Source organism: Canis lupus, chromosome 14 (assembly GCF_011100685.1).
Source record: "Canis lupus familiaris isolate Mischka breed German Shepherd chromosome 14, alternate assembly UU_Cfam_GSD_1.0, whole genome shotgun sequence".
Classification (NCBI taxonomy): Eukaryota; Metazoa; Chordata; class Mammalia; order Carnivora; family Canidae; genus Canis; species Canis lupus.
Window position 1 is genome coordinate 44,621,150 of NC_049235.1, and position 22,022 is coordinate 44,643,171.

Consider the following 22,022-nt stretch of genomic DNA (forward strand, 5'->3'; position numbering starts at 1 on the left):
ACATACTCTTGGGCTACTAAGATCTGCCTAGTACTTGATAAACTATTTTTAAAAAGATACCTAGCTCAGTTGATTTGTAATAGGATGACAATAACTTTGAAAGCCAGAGGATTTTTTTCTTTAACATGGCTTTGAAAGGTGAATAAATACATAAGTGAAATTAAATGAAACCTCACACAAGAAGTTTAAACAAAGGTAGATTATTTTTGTATCCTGAGCTCTCTTTTCCCTCATATCCAAGGCAAACCTATGAGAGCTAAAGCTTTTTAATATAACATTCATGTCATTTAGTTTTCCTACATGAAGCCACCAGCTTTATCTAATTATTAACTGAAGCCAAATGACTACACTCAAATAATCCATTGAGTTCACACTAGTATGTCTACCCCTAATGTGAAAAAGGAACCAAGCTACCCCTAGTCTGAATGAATCATCAAATAGACAAGCATGTACTGAAACAGACCAATATCTGACAGAGGCATCAAGACATACCTAAAAGTGTCTACCACTCATCAAATGAAGTATCCACTTAATCCAAATTTACAGATCCCTGGAAAAGTTCTCAAATAAGTCATTCTGAAAAAAGGGTATAGATTCAGTAAATGAAGGTCTTAAATTCTTCAACATCTTTCCATTAAGAGACATAATCTATGTCCCCCCTTCTCTTGATTCTGAGTGGGTTCTGTGATACCTTGACCAATAAAATACAGCAGAAGTGACATTGCACCAGTTTCAGGGCCCAGGCTGTAATTAAGAGAGCAGCATCTTCCACGTCTCATCTGTTGCAACACATAGTTTAGGAAGCCAGCAATCACCCTGAGACCACCATTCAGTGAGAAGTCCAAGTTCCATGCTGGAGGATCAAAGGTATGTGTACAAAGAGAGAAAGACACAAGGAACAGCAAGACTCTGCACATGTGAGTGAAGAAGCAATCTTGGAAGTAGACCCTCCATCTCAAGTAGCCACAGCTCACTCCAACTGGGTGAGGTTCAAATCACTCAGCCAAGTTCTTCCTGAATTCCTGACCTGTAACACTGTGAGCAGAATAAAATGGTTGTTTCAAGCCATGAGTTTAGGGATGGTTTCTTATCAATGAAAGATTGGTAGACATGGATGATTTCGTATGCAAATATGTATGTGATTATAAATAGAAGAGCTCAAACCAACCGCTATTAATTTGTACTTTACATGACTTCAGTGAAGCTGGTGCAAGACAGTCTATTTTTTTATTATATCGACATAATAATAAGTTCATGTAAGATATGCAAAAATATGCTTTCAAAAATAATCGACATAGTAATTTGAAACTTGTCAGGGTTGAGCCGCTCTCTTATAAAATTCCCTTTAACCTGTCTATTTATCTCTTCTTAAAATAAAATTGAAGCAACTTTGAAATATTTCATACCCAGGTTAACTACATATAAAAATGATAAATTACCTTTTACTACTGAAGACTATTATGCCCTTTAATCTGAGTGATTAATTTACATCCTGTTCAGTGGTTCACATGCAATTACTACCATGAACCCGATGAGCCTGAACAAGACAGAATTATTCAGCCATCTGTATAAACTCACTATATTTAGAAAAGTATAGGAAGCCCTAAGCTTTTATTCATCTCCTCTCAATGATGTGTGCACCTCTACACTGCATATCAAACTGTAACACTACTATTCTGGATTACTGACTTCATTTGGAAACCACAGGATAGGACTCTCTGTCATGAGATGATGCTCATTAGAAAAGGTAAGATTAAAGCATTCATCTGAAATAACATTCCTGAAACCAACCGGATTGCATTGGTGATTTTTTTTATCTAATTATAATCTGTTTAATGTCATAATACCAAAATCAAAGACAATCAATGAAAAGCAGACACTAGACTTTTAGACTGAACTGTATGGGCTTCTAATGCTTGGCAAACAAAAGATCTGAGCAACTCTATTTCTTTGGATGTGCTTTCCAAACTCTTCTCAATAAAATGAAGTAATGGAGGATGATAAAGGATAATATTCTACTTTAAATTACCTTTTCCATCGTTAAATTTTTAAGAAGATCATTAGTGCCCTTACAGGAATTTGTACCTATGCTTTGGGCTCGACAGCATTTTATCAAAGAATCAGGCAAATAGGAATTACAGGCAAAAGAGAATTCAAACACTAAAAGTGTACTTAAAGGTGCTTTTTGTGCTTTCATCCATAAACCTTCAACACCTGCCAGCCCAGCCCCTCTCTGGTTGAGGTTTTAGTAAAATCACTAGGCAGATATACAGTTAATAAGCCTTTTCATCCACGAGATCCACTCTTACAGGAAGGTATACACTCACGGTGCCACATTAAATGTCTGCAATCAATTTTTAATTACAGCAGCACTAGTGATCCAAAGATGAAGCAGGCAGCTTATTGAGAAGGAATCAAAAGACTGTTCATTACACTGAACATCCACCATGAGCCAGGCTTGTGAAGAGTTGCACCACAAATGACTCAACCAACCAGCTCCCCTTTCTCAGAAAGATACTCTTACCTCTGGGATGTTTTCTTATATTTCCTCCTGTAGGAAAAGAAGCATAAACACACATCAGAAAAGAATTTGTGGCAGGCAGTGAGTTAGAAAAGAGAACTTCAGCAGGGATGGGCATGAAGGGGAAAACTTTGTGGTAGGTTCTTTTTGTGAGGCTTATGAGTTTCAAAGCCCAGCTACAAGTTTTGAATCATTGTGTGATACTGTGGTCAGATGCATATAACCAGTCTTAAAAATAGCATCCCCAGAGCTCAATGCCTCTGCCTTCTTATGTTCATTCTTTCCCTTTGAGGGTACTATAGTATCTGGGTTGAGATCAGGCTTTAAAGACTGCAAGACCCAGATTCAAATCGCAGCCCTTCCACTTCTTAGGTTCATGGAGTTGGTGAGGGGTAACTGGACAGGGTCCTGTAAAGCATTTCTTTTGTCTGGCACACATTAAATGACCAATAACTGCTGGCTATTTGTTTTGTCACTATTATTACTATTACCTCCACTATATAGCACTGAAGTCCCTTTACGGACATGCCTTTTACAATGAAAATGAGTAATCATGCAGCTAAGTCATAAGATCAGACATAAGCTCTTCAGAGAAGGAAGAAGGGACGAAAGGGACAATGAGAAAGTCTAGAAGCAATAGTGGTGAGAGAAGCAGTAGGAACGTGCTAATGGCTCAGCTGTGGGCTAGTCTCCTAGAAGACTTCCCCAGGAGCAGAAGTGGCTTGAGTTCTAGAAAAAGAACTAGAGTTCTAGAGTATAGAAAACTATAGTTCTAGACTAGTGGACTAGAACTCTAGCCACTTCTGCTATTTAGCCTTGGGCAAATGCCCCAGTAGGGCATACGGCTTCCTAATCTATTAAATGGAGATAACATCTGTCCTGGCTATCTCACCCAGGTCATAATGGCATTCAATGGCAAAGTGGCCATCAAGCTTCTTATCCCAATATCTCAATGGTTTTCACGTGTGTGTCATTTTTTCCACACTCTGAAGTATCTCAAAAAGAGTTTGAATAGGCTCTTTACTGGAGGAGATTCAAGGAAAGAAAGTGGTGGAAGAGGAAAATGCATCCTTCTGCTTCCCAAGTGTCTTTAGTTCCACACCTGCGTTCCCATTACAGTCACTGCGTCCAGAAAGCCAAGGCACTAATTTGCTCATAGAGCTATAAGTTACACATTTTTTAAAAGGATTTTCAAATTCAGAATCACTATGATCTGTTACAACTCTGTTCAAATAAACATATGCATAGTGGCATTGGGTGTTAAGTGAAGAAAGCAGCATGCAACATAAAACCTACAAGGTGATCTTGCCTAATATATCAAATATTTATCTAAAAGGAAACACCAGAATGAAAACCATGACTCCAGGGTAGTGGATTAATGGATCACTGCTTTTATATTTATTATTTTTACTATTATTTTATACATATATATAGTCACATATATGGACATATACATATATGAATATATAAAGATATTTGTATGTTTGAATTATACCATATATAAAGAGAGGAAGGTCAACTAACAGAGTGGGTTAAGGCCTGGGCTTTAGAACAAACTGTTCGAGTCTTGATTTTGGCACTTAGTATGAGACCAGTTATTCAAACCTTCTGAGCCTCAGTTTCTTCATCTATTAAGTGGGAATAATTGGAGAACCTCTCTCAAGACCTTATAGTAAGAAATAAACAAAACAACCCACATGAATGTCAGTTCCACAAACGCAGATTCTTTGTGTGGTTCTCCATGGTAACCTAGAGCCTAAAATGGTGCCTTGCACCCCCTCTAAAAACTGTGCCTGGACCCCATCAGCAATAACAGATCATTCTTCAGGCAGTAGCCAAATGCAGAGGTTTCACTACAGGCATGGAGTACAGTGAGTTATCGGTATGGCCTGTGCCCTTGGCCTTTGTTAGGACTACTATCTTCTAAACTGGGCTAAGGGGGTGCCTGGGTGGCTCAGTTGGTTAAGTATCTGCTTTCAGCTCAGGTCAAGATCTTGAGCCTGGGTTCAAGCCGTGCTTCAGGCTCCTTGCTCAGCAGGGAGTCTGCTTTTCAGTCTTTCTCTGCCCCTTCCCCCCACCTCCTCTCTCTACCCCTGCTCATGCTCTCACTCTTGCTCTCTCTCTCTCTTTCTCAAATAAACAAAATCTTAAAAACAAACAAACAAGAACAACAACAACAACAAAAAACAATACTGGACTAAGGAGTCTCTTAAGGTGAGATCAAAAAATAACCCTTTGAGAGTGTGCAAAGACCAAAGACAAGGGGGGTGCAGGCAGGCCAGATGGATGCCCCTGGCTTCAAACCAGAAGTCCAACTAATTCTATCTACCTTCAAAGGTCAGAAGAAGACAATCTTTGTTGTTGGCTTCCACAGAATTCTCCCAGAATTTGCCAAGAACCATACAAAGCCACTGCTGGGAGCACTGAGACAATCAAACATGGACAAAAATAGGGAAGGCTTCCATTTTCAGCACCTACTAGTAACAAGTACTTAACATATATTGTAAATCCTCATAATGACACTGTTAAAATTCACTCTCTGAAAGAATCTGAATTCTAAAAATGGAAGTTAAGACATGTACCTAAAGCGTTACTTTATGATACCAATTGGTACAAGGGGGGAGGCTCAGAAAGCTTTGTGAAAAAGGTGGTCTTGATTGATGGCTGGGATTTCAGAAGGAGAAACACTTAAATATGAGGTAAGCTGGTAAGGAGAGCATGTCTAGTGACCTCAAACCAGCCCACCCGCAGCCCAGCCCAGCCAGATATGGAAGAAGATAGCAAGCAACAAGGCTGAAAAGTGCTTAGGCCAAAGTTAAGTGACACAATTTATACTTTTTTTAAAAAGATGGTATCTGGGAGAAGGGGTCACCACTGGCATTGTTTTGTCTCATCTCTGATTATGTGGAAAGACAATAGGGCTCTGGAATGTGACAGACTGGCTTCAAAATCCAATCCCACCCCCAGCTGTGCGAATTCAGGCATGCTTTATGCTAAATCAAGCTTTAGTACCCACATCTGTAAAATAGAAGGACCGATCTCAGAGGAACACAGTGTTTTGAATTTGCCACATACATGCATGCCATGTAGGCATTAAAAAAATTTTAGGACCCCTTATTTTGAGCTTCTTGAAGCCAGGGGTCTTGTTATATGGATCTGTATATCTACTCCAAGGGCTCCACATCAACTGGCACATGGGTGGCACACATGTCTGTTGGCAAAATAAATGAATCATATGCAGCTGCCACTCACACTTATAAAATATTGGCTGTACATTTGGCAGACCCAAAGAGAGACCAAAAATCTGATTTTTAGTATAATCCACCTTCTTGACACTCACTCCCCACCTTCACAGATGCATGCTTGGCATCATAGTCCTAAGTTCTCTCTTCCCATTTTGTCCCATTTAGACACAGATAGCTTCAGAATCAAGATAGACCCAATCCAAACAGGGTCATCTTAAATTGGAGTTGAAACGTGAACACTTAAAGTACAAGAGAAAATTTACTTCTATGGAAATTATCCTACTCAAGATCCAGCTCACAGATCATTTGGACTGGGCAAGATGAGTGAGGACTGAAGGAACCCTACTTATCCTCCAGCTCTCAGCTGAGACATCACTTCCTCCTGGAGACCTTCCACAGTCTCCCAAACTGCATGGTACCCCTTTGGTATGAGCTCACCTACATCACTGCACTTGTTACTCCAGACAGTTACAATCTGTTACACTGATGGCAATGATGGCTTGTCTGCTACCTGCTAGTGTTTCTCTCTTTCCTACACAGTGATTAGCAAATGGGAGCTGCTCGATATATTACTGGAGAATGAATAAGTGAATTTTTCCAGAAGCTGATCAAAAAATACTGTCTTTCTACTCATTTTCCTTCTGTTTAGCAACGATTTACAATGAACGGTGAGGATGCCTACCACAGTCATAGTTTTCTACACACAGGAGGAATGCAATGACAGTGGGCTGTGGAGCATATCCTGTTTCATGCCCATTACACAAATTAACTCACTTTGATACCTACGGACCCTGGGATGTCTACCTCACTTCACAGTTGATAGAAGTGAGGCTCAGAGAGGTTAAGTAACTTGCCTAAGGATACAGAACCTTCAACTGGTTGAGAGAGGAAGCAAACTCTGAAGCCTTCAAAGTAAATTGAGAGAATTATGCAAAAAAGTCAAAGGATGCCAAGAGGGAACTTTAGACACTAGACCTAAAAACAAACAAAACCAACAACAATAAAACAAATGGTGTCCTTCCTTCCAAATGCAGGAAATGAGCTGGAAAAGAACCCAGTTTATTTTTGGCCTTTTGTTTTTAAGAACTTCAACAGAATTTATTCCTGATTCATAACCTGAAAGACAAAAGGAATGTTTTTAAATGTTCTGTTTTGGTTTTTCAAACTTACTTCATATTTACCATTTTTTGAAACCTGAAGCAACACATCACAAATCTCAAGATTCACATAGCTGGGCTAAGCCAATGTAAAAATTAAGAGAATGACCAGGAGCTGTTATGCTCTGGGATCTGGCAAAGCTGGAAGTATGAGAGATGGAGACAGCATGGCTTCACGCTCTGCAGAAGACTGGTCATCTGCACAAGGCTGAGGCCGAGGAAACCGCATCCATGAAGGTCTTGGGCAGCCCTTTGCCAACTGTTCCCTAAAACAGGTTCAGCCCTCCGCACTCTTTGGAGAAGCATTACAGCATAATGCTTAAGATTCCTTGTCTGAGCTCAGAGCCTCCTCCAGCTTACTGTGTCCAATAAGCTACATGACCTTAAGCAACTGACGTCATGTTCCCAACCACCAGTTTCCTTATCTGTAAAAGTAACAATAACACTCACTTCATAAGATGCTGTGACAATCAAATGTATGACAACGGAAAGCCTTCTAGCACAGTGCTGGGTACCCAAAAAGGGTTTGAGAGTCAGCTACCGTATAGTAACAGTACTGCATGAATAATAATGGTATTTTAATTCAGATTTCCAAATTTTGTTTGGGGAAATTAAAAAAGCCTTTCATTAATTAAAGAAGTAAAGAAAAAAGGCTGCAGATTGCTTTCTAAAAGTAAAAAAAAAAAAAAAAAAAAAAAAATTAAAGACCTGAAATTCTTCTTATCTTAGAACACTTAAACCACAAAGAAAGCAGGGCTAATCAGAGTCCTGCTAAAGGGAGGTGGAGCTGAAACTGTCCAGCTTTCCCTCCAGGCCCAAGAGGCCCTGCAGGCTATACAGCCTGCCACCCACTCTCTCTGTGATCTCAGTTAACCTAGCAGAATGATACACTTCCTTCTAATGTTTAAGTAGGGCCATTGTTGAGAAAGCAGGAGAAAAAAAAGTATAATTGGGTACTTATGAACTGGACACCATAATAATCTTTATAAATAGCTAAAGTTATCTTTTGATAAAGATTCAGGGCACCTGGGTGGCTCAGTCGGTTGAGCCGCTGCCTTTGGCTCAGGTCATGACCTCAGGGTTCTGGGATTGAGTCCCACGTTGGTGTCCCTGTTCACAGGAAACCTGCTTTTCCCTTTCCTCCCTGCTTGTGCTCTCTCTTGCTTTCTCTCTCTCAAATAAACAAATAAAGTCTTTAAAAAAAAAAAAAAAGATTATTTTTATCAATGACAATTCCCTAAAAACAGAAGCCCAGTGAGTTGCTTCCCAGAATCCCTAAGCACCTTCCAGAAGTTGTAACTCAGTGCAGAGACAGGATGTACCGTAAGCAGAATTGATCAGTCCATATCCACTTACTTCTTAGGCAAATTAAAAGACTCCTGCTCTTCACTAAAAATCAATGTCTGTTTAAGTCTGGAATGTTTCTATGGAACCATGGATTACCCAAGAACTACCAAATGATGTGTGTGTGTATGTGTGTGTGTAAATGTACTGTAAAAAAACAGGAAGTGAGCAGTTGGAAAATCTCCGCCAAAGGCTTCAATCCTTTTATATCTAGCTGATCAAATTCGGAGAAGTGAAGACTGAGATAGGAGCATCATCAAAGAGCAAAGAGCACTCACCCCCACCCCCACCTCCACCCCAATATTTTAAAAGTTCTCCAAAGCTCTCCACAGCTGTGTCATCTGCAGAGGCTTCTAGACTCTGAACTTCATCTTACCTCTCCTGGCCCCAGCCAGGGAGAGAGAAGATGAAACTAAGCAAGCATAAAAGGGGTAATTCCGTCCACTATAAACCTGGACCTGCCTGAGAGCAGAGCACAGACAGCAAGGGAACCATAAGAAACAGCAATGAGGTGGGAGTGAGGATGTTTCTGAAGGGTTTTATTTGCTTTTGGATGGCTAGGGGTTCCCGAAGTACTGGGCATGCCCACAATCAAATAAATGTAAGTTTCACATACTCCAAAGTCAAACAGATGATTTGGGAATCATTCCTGATAGCCTGGATAAGTGAGAGTTGATTAAGCACTGATGTTAAATTATGAAGAGGCTGGCAGTATTTCCTTTTTTAAAAGTGAGTATCTTTGAGTAAGAGCCATATGGGTGCTGCAAAAATGAGGTTTATAAATAGGCTTAATAAAAAAAATAATAAAATAAATAAATAAATAAATAGGCTTAATATTCAAACAAGCTGGCTTAAAAAACAACAACAACAACAAAAAAAACTTGTGTTTAGTTTCAAAGTTGACAGCAAGATACCTCTCAATTGGGCACAAGAAGGTTTTCTGGTACTAGAAGTTGAATACGCAACCACTGTACATGCACAGTGAGGACTCTAGCTCTGCCTTTGGTGTTCTCCGGCGCTTCCAGGCAATGATGACTCACTCTGGTCCAGATCCCGTCACATCCCGTCTCCATCCTCTCCTACCAAGGTCACCACTGCTGCCGATGCACAGACAGCTTTGGAAATCTTGGTTCTTGGCCCTCAGTTCCCTCAAGCAAGAAGAGATTGGGGGACAGGCTCAGAAAAGCAAAGTGCACAGCAAGACTCAGAGTTAACTGAATGGAGTTAACTACATGTTCTCAGGAGTTCAGGTCACATGTAGCTCCCTCTCCGGACAGGAGACTAAGATAGAATGTCACAAATACCCATGAAATGAGTAAGGACCTGAATGATCATCTGATCCTCTAGTTTTGTTTTTCATTGGCATATGGGGTATAGACTGAACAGAACGGGATATCTCTGGAAACTTCCTGAACACGTCTTAAATCACTTGTATGAACTACTCTATGTTGCTGAGAATGGAAGGTCCTTGTATATATTCTCTTATTCCTACCAGTGATTTCATTTCCATGTTACACACATTAAAACCTAGGCCTGCAAAGCTATGTATATATTGACTGCATGATGGCACTTCTCATATTTTGAACAAGAAAATGCCAATAAGAAAATGTGTATAAACGGCAGTCTCCTGGCACCTTCTAGCAGAGTATTAGGGAGGGGGAAAAGATATTAGAGTGAGAGATTCTCTTCCCTTCGTAGCTCAGATATTTCTTAACTGATGAGCTACAGAATGAAAATCCATGTGGGCAACGATTCTATTTTCCTGCTTGGCCAAAGATCCAAGGCAATACAAAAAGTAAAAAATAGCGAAATGACATAAACTCACTTTCACCTGGAATAACCCAAGAATTAGGAAAGGGTTGTTTTTGTTTAAATCTTCTAAGAGAATTTTTTTGCCTGTTTTTTTTAGCTGGGGAAAATTTGTCCCCCAGACTCCCACCCTCCCATTTAGCCTTCTTAGAAAAGGAAAATCACATTCGTAGTCGGCAATCAATCCCCAAAGCACAAAACTGTGATATGTCTAACCCAAAGTGACGAGATCAAATTCAAATGATGAAGCGAAGTTTGGGGGTAAAGATGGTGAATCCAAAGGATGAGAGAATGCTAATCTGAGACAGGGCTGTAAATAAGACAATGTTTAACTCATTCCTGGAAGTAAATATGTTTCTGGCTAGAGCTGGCTGGGCGCTGAGAAGAGGAGAAATCTTTGCAAAGGTTTAATACAAACTAACCAAGCCCACAGGATGCCCCCCACCTCAATTCACACAGCCAGGGCACACCATGACCCAGGCTCCCACATCCCCGAAGCCCTGTTTCTGCTTTGTCTCCCTCCCCAGCCCCCTTGTCTGCCTGCAGACAGCTGGCCAGACACAGAAATCCAGAAATCCAAATCTCTTGTTCATGCCTGCTTCTCTCCTGGGCCTGAGTTAAAAATTCCAGCACTCAAATTACTGTCCAACAGGCACCCAAATGGAAACCCCTCCCCAAAGAAAGCCAAAATCTTCCTCTGGAAAGCAAGGCTTTTTTGAGCAGACCAGGCATTATTTTTCCTTCTCGCTTAAAGCGAGGCAATGATCTAATCCCTGGCACCAGCAACAAAATATGGAAAAGGTTTTTAGCGAAAGGAAATAGAAAGTAAATGTTCTGCTTGTAGAAGTCCAGGTAGTACTTCTCTGCATAAATTATTTATCCCTCTATTCATGTATTTACAACCACTTGCTGTGTCAGAAGTACAGCAAAACCGTGCGGTAGGGATAGAAGAGCTTTTTGTGACCTCTTTCCTGGGAGCCTGGCTCCCATTTAGATAAACATCAGGGAGAAAGGCTGAAAACAAAAATATTTCTTAATATCTGCAACACTGCCCAAGTGGGGATAAATCCAAAGGATTAAGACAAAAATCTTACTCTTCACAGATACATCCCTATAATTAGGGGAGGGGTAGAATTTTTTAATTGAATTACCCAGAGCGTTGCTCTAGCTCTCTACTTCGTTCTTCCCCACGTATATTTAGCCAGAACAAAAACTCTATCTTCTGCCAAGTTTAACTTCAGTCTAATTTTTCTAAGCCTTCCCCCATCTAGTCTAGTAGTATTCCTTCCCTCTCTCTTCTCTTACGCCCTTCCTCCCAGCTCCTATCAACACCTCCTTCTGGCAGAAAGCAGGGTAATTTTAAATCAATACACCTGCTCCCAGGGAGCAGAGGTTCTTCCTATTTCCTCTAAAGCCTTCTCTCCCAGTAACATCATCCACGTAAGACTCTTCTCTAGACACAGACTCTGTAAATTTCAACAATCTGAATGTGGTAAAAATGAGGCCAATATCCAAATTACAGAACAAAAAAGAAAAAAGATTAACCGGCAGATGCACTCTCAGGGACCATTTTGAGCTCTACTGTCTCCAGAAATCAGTTGAATCTTCAAACCAAATTCTCCTTACTGAAACTATCCAAAGACTCCCACTAATGGGTGCTTTGAACAATTCCTTCATTCTTTCTTAATGATGACTAATTTCAGTCCACAGTTTTATAGAAAGAATGACAATTCTAAACAATATTTATGGGGCTTCCATTTATGAGAATTAATCCTTTTGTTTCACAAATAGGCAATACAATGGGAGTCTATTCATGAAAGTGTTTATGGTTCCTCATAGTTAGCAGACTGGATTTCCAAATAGTGACCACCTGGGATAGTATACTAAATATAAAATACTTTGTGGGAGGCAATTTAAAGATATTATAAAACCCATCAGAGTCATCCTCAGACAAGAGTCGGAGAAGTAGAGGGAAAAGGGGTCAGATATTAGTCTGAATTTGAACTATTTTTAAACCACACATGGAAGTGGCTTCCAAAAACTAATCTCTCACTACTGGATTTACTCAGTGTCTCTAGAGTGCAGGAAAAGTCTTGGTTATTTCAGCATTTTGGTTGTTTGGAATCTGGATAAACAGAACTTAATGTTCTTTGGATATCTAATAGTGACTTTCAGCCAAAATATTCAATGCATTCTTATGTTGATTGTTTAAGTTTTCACTCTTCTGGTGTCCTTAAGGGAAAGGAAAGCTATGCTTCAGCACAATATTGAATATTGGGTCCCTACAATAGACTTCTGGAAGAGAAGGAAAGGGAAGGGGGGGGAGGACCATTTGAGGAAGGCCTTAACCAGCAGGGAAACGGCCATGAACAAGGCAGATGTGGTGCGGAGGGTGAGAGCAACAGCAGGACTTACACACTGCCCCAAGCGAGACCTGGTATGCCCATCACAGGGCACCACTGGGCAAGCCTAGACAAAGGAAGGCCTCCTGCAGAGTCCAGGGAGCCCCCACCTGACCAATCTTCAACAGGTCCTGCTGCAGTGCCTGGGCCCCATGCTTTCAGTCTCACTGCCTGGCTCATGCTGTTTTCCCAGAAGTTTTAAAATGGGGCCTCATTCCATTTAGTTTCTTGGGTCATGATCTCTTTCTTCCTTTAGAATACTGAGAATGATCCTGCCTACCCTTCAGGTTCTGTCTCTGCTCCAAAACTATGTTATGGTATAGCATCAAGCAGCCAATATGAGGATTCCAAGCAAAGCTAGGTACACTGATGGCTAGCTGGCCTTTCATATATGTTGGACAAGAAAATGCCAATGAGAAAATACATATAAACTTAAGTCTTCTGGCACCTTCTGTCAGACTATTTAGGGCACCACACTAAACTGTTCTCTCTACATGTGTATGTCTACATGTATACATATATACATAATTTTTTTTCTTCTTACTTTGTCAGGCTATCCATTATACCTCCAATCCAGAACTTTCCTTTCATCTCTAGACCCCATTTATCCAACTGCTCATGCCTTCTCCTCATCTCCTCAAGGACATCATATAGGTCCCTCATATTCAATATGTCCAAAACTGAACTCATTATCTCTAATCTCCATTCATTCTGCTCCCATGCACAATGAAACCTGTAATCTTGCTCCCCGTCAATGGCCCTCACCTAGGTAAATAGCATCTGGGAATGAAGCGAAAATCTGGGAGTTATCCTAGATTCCACACTCTTCCTCATTTCTCATGTCCAAGTCCTGTTGAGCTACCTCCTGAAAATCTCTCAAATGCATTCCTACAGACCTACAATGGCTTCCCATTGCTAAAACACCCTGGTCTAAAAGAAGAAGCTTCTTGGCCTTAGCACCATCTTCTTGGAAATCTCTACACCATAAGAGGCAAGTAGAAGTGAATGCGTAGGCTAAAGCATCATCAAAGAAAGATGAGACAGGGGTCCAAGCAAACTGCCAGCTTGTACATGCATGGAAGTCACAGGAGCAGAAATAAGGAAAGCCAAAGGCCAGGGAAACTAGTACCAATTGTTGGACCACATGCCTGCTTTCTAGAATTTTATTCAATGGATCTAGAGCATCCATCACCATCTGATCACAATGATCACCTTAAGAGACCCACGTTGCTCTACCAAAACAATCTCTTTTGGTCCTTTCCCTGGACCTGTGACTTCTGGGACTAATTCTGTTTTCATTTGTGGCTGAATATAACATGTGTATAATAAATAATGTGTGTATAACATACATATATATACATACACATGTATATATAAAATAAAGTGTATAATAAATCTCTTCTGCTGTCTTAGATAAAGAAAAGATAAAATAAAATAAGCAAGATCTGATCCCTCTCTGTGTCTTGAACCTCCTGTCTCCAGTCTTGGCTACAGCCAGTTGGCCTTCTTGTTTTTTTCAGAGGTTCCACATTCATTTGGCTCTTTGCACATGCCGTTTTCCCAGGCTTTGAATACCTGAGAACACTCTTCTTTACCTCTTTACTAAACTAATACCTACCTACTTGTTCTTCAGAGCTCAGCTTAAATCTCCCTTCTTTAGAGAGAAGCCTTTCCTGACTCTTGGACCAGATTTGGACCTCCCATAATATGGTTCTGCAGCACCCTGTAGTTCTTTGTGGCACTCATCACTATAATTACTTGTGGAATTACATGTTTAATATTTGCTTCTACCAGTAGACTGAATGTTCCATAAGGGAGGGAGCCTTTATCTTGCTACCCACTCTCTAGTGCCTGGTGCATGATAAGTGCCAGGGAATTGTTTGCTTAGTGAATGAGTGATGGATGACACTCTCGCATATAGATGTATGTGTATTCATCCAAATATATAAATAAAATTCATTACCTATAATTATAAATTATGTCTTCTCAATTGAATTATTCTCTTAAGCTTTTCATTATTTCCCAACCTTCTTACACTCGTGAAGGCTTGTTTATTTTCCTTAATAAAAGCTGTCAAAAGAATATACTCCAGTAAGTCTGAAGAATACCAAAGCTATACATGGACTCAGTATACTTTCTCCAGAAATAGAGTATTTCATTTGTTGTAGAATTCATTTTTTACTACCTATGAGAAACTGTGATGGCCTTTCTCAAAGCCATCACAGACTACTTTATGGGCCCCATGTTCAACAATTATTTTTCTTAGTTTTTTATTGAAAATCCATGAGTTAGGTCATTGAGCACTTTCCCCCTATATAGGAAAACTGGAACCAAGCAGTCTTTCATGAGCCAAAGAAAAATTAGACAGAAAATCGAGCTAGAAATGCAGAAATCTCTCTGCTTAGGACTGCTTCCCAGCCAACAGAGGCTGTAAAGCTTGGTCAAAATAATAAATACTTAACTGATTAATATTAAGTTGTAATTAGCTAATAAGTCGCACAACCCAATTGTGCTAAGCAAGCACTCATGTATTAAGATACTGCATTAGTATTCAAGTAAAGGAAATTTTATTCTACATATAAGAACCTATTTATCCTTTTTCTATTCACCTTTCTTCCCTTTAATACCCAATAAGAAAGTAGTCAGGTGAGACTTACTTGATTTTTATTAGGAAAAGAAAGACAGGGCACTTGAGTGGCTCAGTCAGTTAAGTGTCTGCCTTCTGCTCAGGTCATGATCCCAGAGTCCTGGGATCAAGCCCTGCGTGGGCCTCTTGTTCAGTGGGGAGCCTGCTTCTCCCTCTTCTCCTCACTCATGCTCTCTCTCTCACTATCTCTGTCTCTCTTTCTCTCAAATAAGTAAATAATATCTTTTAAAAAAAAAACTCTAAAAAAAAGGAAAATAAAGACAAAAACAATTCCTCAGACACAAATATCTTCCTTCTCTGAACCCTAGGATACTATGTCAGTATCACTTATTTAGCAATTAATTATTGTGTATACTTTTATTGTTATTTTTTAACTTTTAACATGTATAAAGAATTATCTCCTTAACTAGACTCTAAATTTCCTGAGAGCAAGGCTTTCCCCCTGATATTTCTATATCTCTTCTGAAGCTCCTAGTATCTGGTATATAATTGGAGTCCAACAAAAATATGCTGAGCCACTTGACATTTCCAATTAAATGAGAGAATGGAAGAACTGATTAATATACTAAAATATGTAATCTGGAGGAAATAAATAATTTTTTAGATTATTCTTTTGGCATTGCTTTATTAGTAAGATTTATTAGTGAGATTCAGGTAAAGCCCCTCTTCCCTAAGTCACCTGTTTGCAAGGCTTTACCTTGGAACCATGACTCTTAGACCCACTGCTCCAGGCCAAAGGTCTCTCCATAGTTCCACACTGCCATCACTAAAAGTTACATGGATTTTCCAGAGGCTGCTCCATTTCAACATGTCTAAACCCAAGTTTATCATCCTGCTTTATCCAAGCCTGCTCTTCTCTCCATGGCCCCTAACAAGGCAAATGGCATCAAACTCACTAAGACATCCAAGCCAAAACAAACGTGGAAGACAACTGCTCCTTTCTCTCTCTCTACTCCAAAACTAAGTACACTACCCTAAATTCACGAATCTTCTTCAAACAGTCTCAGACCTCAAATTCCATCACCAGTCTGTCCTCCACATTTCTTCCAGAATAGCCCATCCTAAAATTCAAGTCTCAATTTTTACTCTGCAGCTTAAAGTCTTTTAACAATTCCTTATAACGTAAGAGATAAAAATGTAAATTTCTTAAAATTACATGTAGCAAAATAAAAATGATTCTCTGGAAGATGAATGGAGAATGGGACACATTTTCGTGTATGTGTAATATAGTAAAATGTATTCAAATACTTACCTCCTTAAACTATAAATACGTATAGTTTTGAATAAAACAGAAAGTAAATTTTAAAAAATTCCATGCCTTTCTTTCCAACACTGTCTCCTTGATGTGCCAAGTCTCCCATGCCTCTGTACCTTTGTACACTCTGTTACCTCCATTCATTAGCTTTTATCTATCCCTCAATATTGTACTCAATAAGTCACAGCTACCTTTCAAGGAAAGTAAGGTTCTTGGGAATTGATTTTTAAGGGAAGGTAACCCTATGAGGTCCCTGATGGACCAGAGACCAAACTGGGAGCCAACTGCTTTTGAGGTGACCTGAGAGATTTCTGTCCAATAGCTCAACATTAGATAACAGCAAATGGACCCAACCACACCTTCTCCTTTTGTCAATTGCCAATGAGAGATGAGCATAGAGAAGAGCACTGGGACTCAGGCTACATCCTTAGTAAGTAGAAGCACTTTCCTAATTTTCCATAAAATCAGCTCAGAATTCTGGGATGATTTATTCTGGGTTGACTAGAAGACTCCTTGTTTCCTTGAATCTTTGCAAAAGACTTTTTTGCATCTTTGCAGAAGGCTGATATGAGTAAAAAGAATCTGTGCAAGTTTCTTCCTTGTGATTTTGAGGACTCTGCTATAATAAATCTGTAGCTCACTGCTAGTCTGCAACACCATCTCTGGCCATCCCAGGTGGAGGAGCTCCCTGTGCATCCCTCTGTAACTATAGTCAACACTTCCGGCTTTTCCTTTCAATCTCTCCTGCTAGCTTGCCAAGTGCGGAAGGGCAGGTATCTTATCTACCCTTGCACACCCAGAGCTTATCAAAGTGCCTGGCATATAATGGACACTCAGTAAATGTTAATTGAGTAAACTAATGTTGCCTGAACATTGATGGCACTGTTAAAAATGTCTGATGAGTACAGAGAAAATACAGCATAAGAGAGCTTAATTAAATAAGAAATATGAAACCAAAGACCCACGCTTCTTTGCCTATGGTTTTACCCCCACATCTTTGGAAGAGTCAATTAAGTTCTCTGTGCTTCGATGGGGTGTTAGTGAAGACTGAGAGAAACCAGACTCAAAGCAACCTAAGCAAAAACAGCCCCACTGGTCCTGTAGCTGGCAGAGCACAGAATCAGAGAAACAAGTGCAGGAACTGGGCCTCTGAGATCAGACCAGGGATTTCCACTGCATGGTCTCCCCTCTGCTTTTCTCTAGGTGTTGGGTCTACTCTCTCCTCTCACAGAAAAGTCTTCTTCATGAAGTCTGGAAGTAGAGCCAGTGGCAGCAATCAGGGAAACCCAGAAAGGAAAGCAGCATTTTCCAAGGGCCAAGAGACCAATCACCATGAAGGACACTACCACTCCTGCTTGGTTTCTGGGCCATACCGGAGACCTGCCACTGTTGCCACAAAGGTGAAAATTTAAGATTGGCTAGTCCTGGACCTTGAGCTCATCCCTAAGCTAGGGATAAGGGTAGGGAGGAAGGCAGGGTCTATTACCATAATGGAGAGTAGGAAAGCTCACTGAACAGACAGGAACAAAATAGTCCCAGTCTGCTACCTTGACAGCCACTTACCTCCTTTTACATCATAATATTGTTTTAGATAATGCAAAAGAAAAATCATCTTCAAATAGAGTGTTATATAAGTATGAAATTTATTACGCTATCTCATAGTTAAGCAAAATAAATATATGATGGCGTAATTACTGGGGCACCTATGTGACACAGAGGTTGAGCGTCTGCCTTTGGCTCAAATCATGATTCTGGAGTCCTGGGATCGAGTTCCACATCAGGCTCCCTGTGGTGAGCCTGCTTCTACCTCTGCCTGTGTCTCTGCCTCTCTGTGTGTGTCTCTCATGAGTCAATAAATAAAATCTTTAAAAATAAACAAGTAAATAAAAATGATGGCCTAATTATAATTGTGACAATAAATGCCAAGGAGTAAGTGAAACCTGCTCGCTTGGTCTCAATTTAAAAGAAAAAAAGCTATAGAAACACTTTTTATCATCATAGAACAGGCTGGCAATAGGAAAACTCTTGGTTGGGACCCAAGGTACAAGTCAAGACCCAAACCTATGAAGTTCCCCGCCTGCCCCCCACCCATCACCAGAGTAACAAAATGCCACCCTTATCATATTTTCCCTTATTGGAAGATTCCCTGACAAAACTGCCATCGGGAGGGGCTCTTACAAATCTTACTCACTCTACAGAGGAAAGAGAGATGACAACAGCACTGGGAGATAACCCAGGTCTACAGAAACAGAAATGGGTAAGACAGAAAAAAAGAGAGGTTCCTCCTAGAAATGTAAGCAGATAGCATGCCCTTGGATAGAGTTCATTAAAGAGCTCAGGTGTGCAGTATTTGTTTCCTCCCAGCTTAGAGGAACATGAACATGGGTATGAGAGGGTTGCAGGGCTGCAGAGGGAGGCTGAGGAACACCACAACCCTTGAATCACAGTCAGCCTCTGTGCAGGGGTGTGCAGCACTTCACTCAAGGGAGATGAGAGTCATCATTATAGTAAACACCAATGCTTGCAGGGTTTTGCAATTGTAATTGGGGCAGACAGCGTTTAAAATTCACATTTCTGATAGTTGATGTGCTATTAGCATCCTGATGTTGTTACAAGGCTAGATTAAGAGTTCTTCCCAATTTTTTTCCCAGAGAAATATGTGAATGAGCTCTAGGTTTCTTTTTTTTTTTTTTAATTTTTATTTATTTATGATAGTCATCAGAGAGAGAGAGAGGCAGAGACACAGGCAGAGGGAGAAGCAGGCTCCATGCACCGGGAGCCCGATGTGGGATTCGATCCTGGGTCTCCAGGATCGCGCCCTGGGCCAAAGGCAGGTGCCAAACCGCTGCGCCACCCAGGGATCCCTGAGCTCTAGGTTTCAAATATGTATTGATAATTTACTATATACCAGATGGTACTATAGGTGCTAGGGATACACGAGTGATCAAAACAGATCAAAAAACTATGTCCTCGATGAAGTTTATATTGTAGTTGGAGGAGACAGACAATAAATGTAATAATAGAATACATGGCATTTAGGTAGTGAGATGTGCAAGAGAAAAAATAAAGCATGGAAGGGGGATGAGTGGAGATTGTAATACACACAGGATCCTCCCCTATATTCTGCTATGCTATAGATTCTTGGCAGATAATAACAGTGGCAACAATCCTCTTACTGCTGGTAAAGATCACTCCTGGTCAGTGCACAAAAGGGGAGAGGATATGGGGAGGGAAAAAGAGAACCTAGGTAAACCAAAGAGTGGGATTCAGCCTTGGGTTGTGGCTTTCCCACATCTTATCCTGTTCCTACTTCAGTTTAGATTTCTGTGCCCAACCTGGGTAATGATGAAAACATGCCTCCCATCTACTTCATGGAATAGTGTGTTGGTAGGGCATGTGGCCTATACACTGACCCAAATTTGTATTTATCTCCACTCTGATGATTAAAAAGTTCATATTTGGTTCTTGATGTTTTCTTCATCGCCTATTAATTGAACACCTACTACGTGCCAGACCCTGCTCTATGCACTGCGGGTACAGCAGTAAGTAAGACACACAAAGTGTCTGTCCTCAAGCAACTTACATTCTGATAAAGGAGATGAAAAATTCAATAGTAGATTGAATAGAGACGATACTGACAAGAAGACTGATGCCATTAAACAGTCCAGGTATGAGATGATCAAGTCCTGGACTTAGATGGCTCTCAATCAAGCAGAACTGAATTCTTGACTATCAGTGGTTGCCTATAAGGTCCTGTCTATAAAGGAGTCACATGGTTATAAATTGATATGAAAATCCAATTGTGACTACTGAGTCTTTCTAAACTGTTGAAAGAGCTGCTTCCTTTCTCTTACTAACTGGAAGAGACTGAGTCTGTTGTGTGGACAAACAGAAACATACCCTTCCACCTCCTAAGGGTTTCTATTTTATGAACTGCAAGAGTGCTATTCCAAGTGGTATAAATAAGCATGCCTTTGGTTTCCAGAGTCTTTAGCAACTTATCACAGCACTACTGTTTTGGGTTTTTTAAAAGGCAGTAAGAACCATTAACAGTAGTAAAAAAAAAAAAAAAAAAAAAAATATGTCATAATAACGATAGTAACATGTCCTTTTCAAAATAGAAAGTGGAGCAACAGATCTCTCTCCTAGGATTGCTGTCAGGCAGGGCATTTCAGTAGGAAGGGTAAAGAGAGGAATTCAAAAACACAAGCTTGGAGAAGAATCAACCCACACCTTTTACGTTCAAAGGCACCGGATGCTGAGTAGATGCGAGAGACTGGAGAACCGCAAGTGTGGTTATATCACACCCCAACACCTTGGGGAGAGAATCCTAAGAGATAGGAAGCAGAAAGCTACAAGACAGTGTGTTATAAGCACTAAATGCTTTTTCACACACATTCTCAGCCTGGCTGATTTACCCAAACACTCCTCTTTGCCTGAGTAGCTCCATGGAGTCAGCTGCGATTGTAAAGCAGTCAGAGAGAAGCGGTTCATGAGTGTGTGCAGATGAGTCCCTCCAGCCGAGACGGCAGGGGGACCGGCCTGGCAGCACTTTGACATTGCATACCTCAGACCCAGACTTTGCAGACACAACAACTTTTCTGTGTGCAATATGATCAGATGTAATGTTCATTACATATGACAGGAGTTTACTATAAACACGGCTCTGAAAGAGGTGCTGCCCAGCATGCATCTCAACTGGCAGGAGAGCCTGCCAACCAAAAAGACAAGATCTCCAAATAAGTTTACCGCCTCTGTCTACAGCAGCCAGACAACTCAAAAATCATATTATTTGGCATGGTTTCCCATTTAGATCAATGGCAATGAAACTCACTTGGATTATTGATGAAGGGCTTTTATAAATTGCACTTTAAATGGGGATCCCTTAAAGAAACATATACTACCTATCGCTTCCCCTTAGGAACTTTGAATATCCTGGTCCGGATATGGTCTCCTCTAAGATGAAGCTAACTTCTATCAGTGGCCTTTCTATTTTGTATTGGGGTGTGTGCGTGTGCATGTGTGCACATGCGCTCTCATGCTTTCAAACACAACTACAACAAAACAAATTGCCAAGGAGCCAGTATTCCTGTCACAGTCCATAAGGAACAGAATGTCTGGAGAATATACTTAGAGAAAAACTGTTGTTGGTGGTGGTTTTTTTTTTTTTTTTTTTTTTTTTTTTTTTTTACTGCACTAGATATTTGATGCCAAATGTCTAATAAAATGAGTATCTGGTAGTTATGAAAGGTGTCTTTGGGATACGCCTGGGCAACTGAGGAGCAAGTTGTAAATGTACAGCTATCACTGTAGCTTCCTGACTGGGGTGACCAGCTGTTTATTGTTTATGAAATCTTTTCACCAAACACCATGTATTTTCACCTCTCCTCAGCACGCAAAAGCAGACAGAACCCAATGAAGTGAATGAAATTCAGAGATCTCTGTCCATCAGTCCAAGTAGAATTCTGGCCACTATACTGAAAGCAAATATGCTAATTCACTATTCCAATATTGCTAGGAAATTCCAATATTGGTTCTGACCCCCACTTTCTCCAAAAATAGCCCTTCCTTCTAGTAATTATGTCTGGACAGAAAGAATCCTAAGAAAATATCAGAAGTTGAACTAGGCTGGGGTAAGGGAG

General features: G+C 40.4%; 1 protein-coding gene across 6 annotated transcripts in view; it reads right to left on the minus strand.

Annotated features, from left to right (window-relative positions):
• PDE1C (phosphodiesterase 1C) overlaps nt 1-22,022 on the minus strand; it is a 488,275-nt gene that overhangs the window by 274,427 nt on the left and 191,826 nt on the right. For 2 of the 6 annotated variants that reach the window (XM_038557259.1, XM_038557261.1), the window contains one exon: nt 2,525-2,551. The exons of the other annotated variants lie outside the window; for them this stretch is intronic. In XM_038557259.1, coding sequence (XP_038413187.1) covers nt 2,525-2,551 — 27 coding nt within the window. The remainder of the gene's footprint in view (nt 1-2,524; nt 2,552-22,022) is intronic. 6 annotated transcript variants of the gene reach the window in all.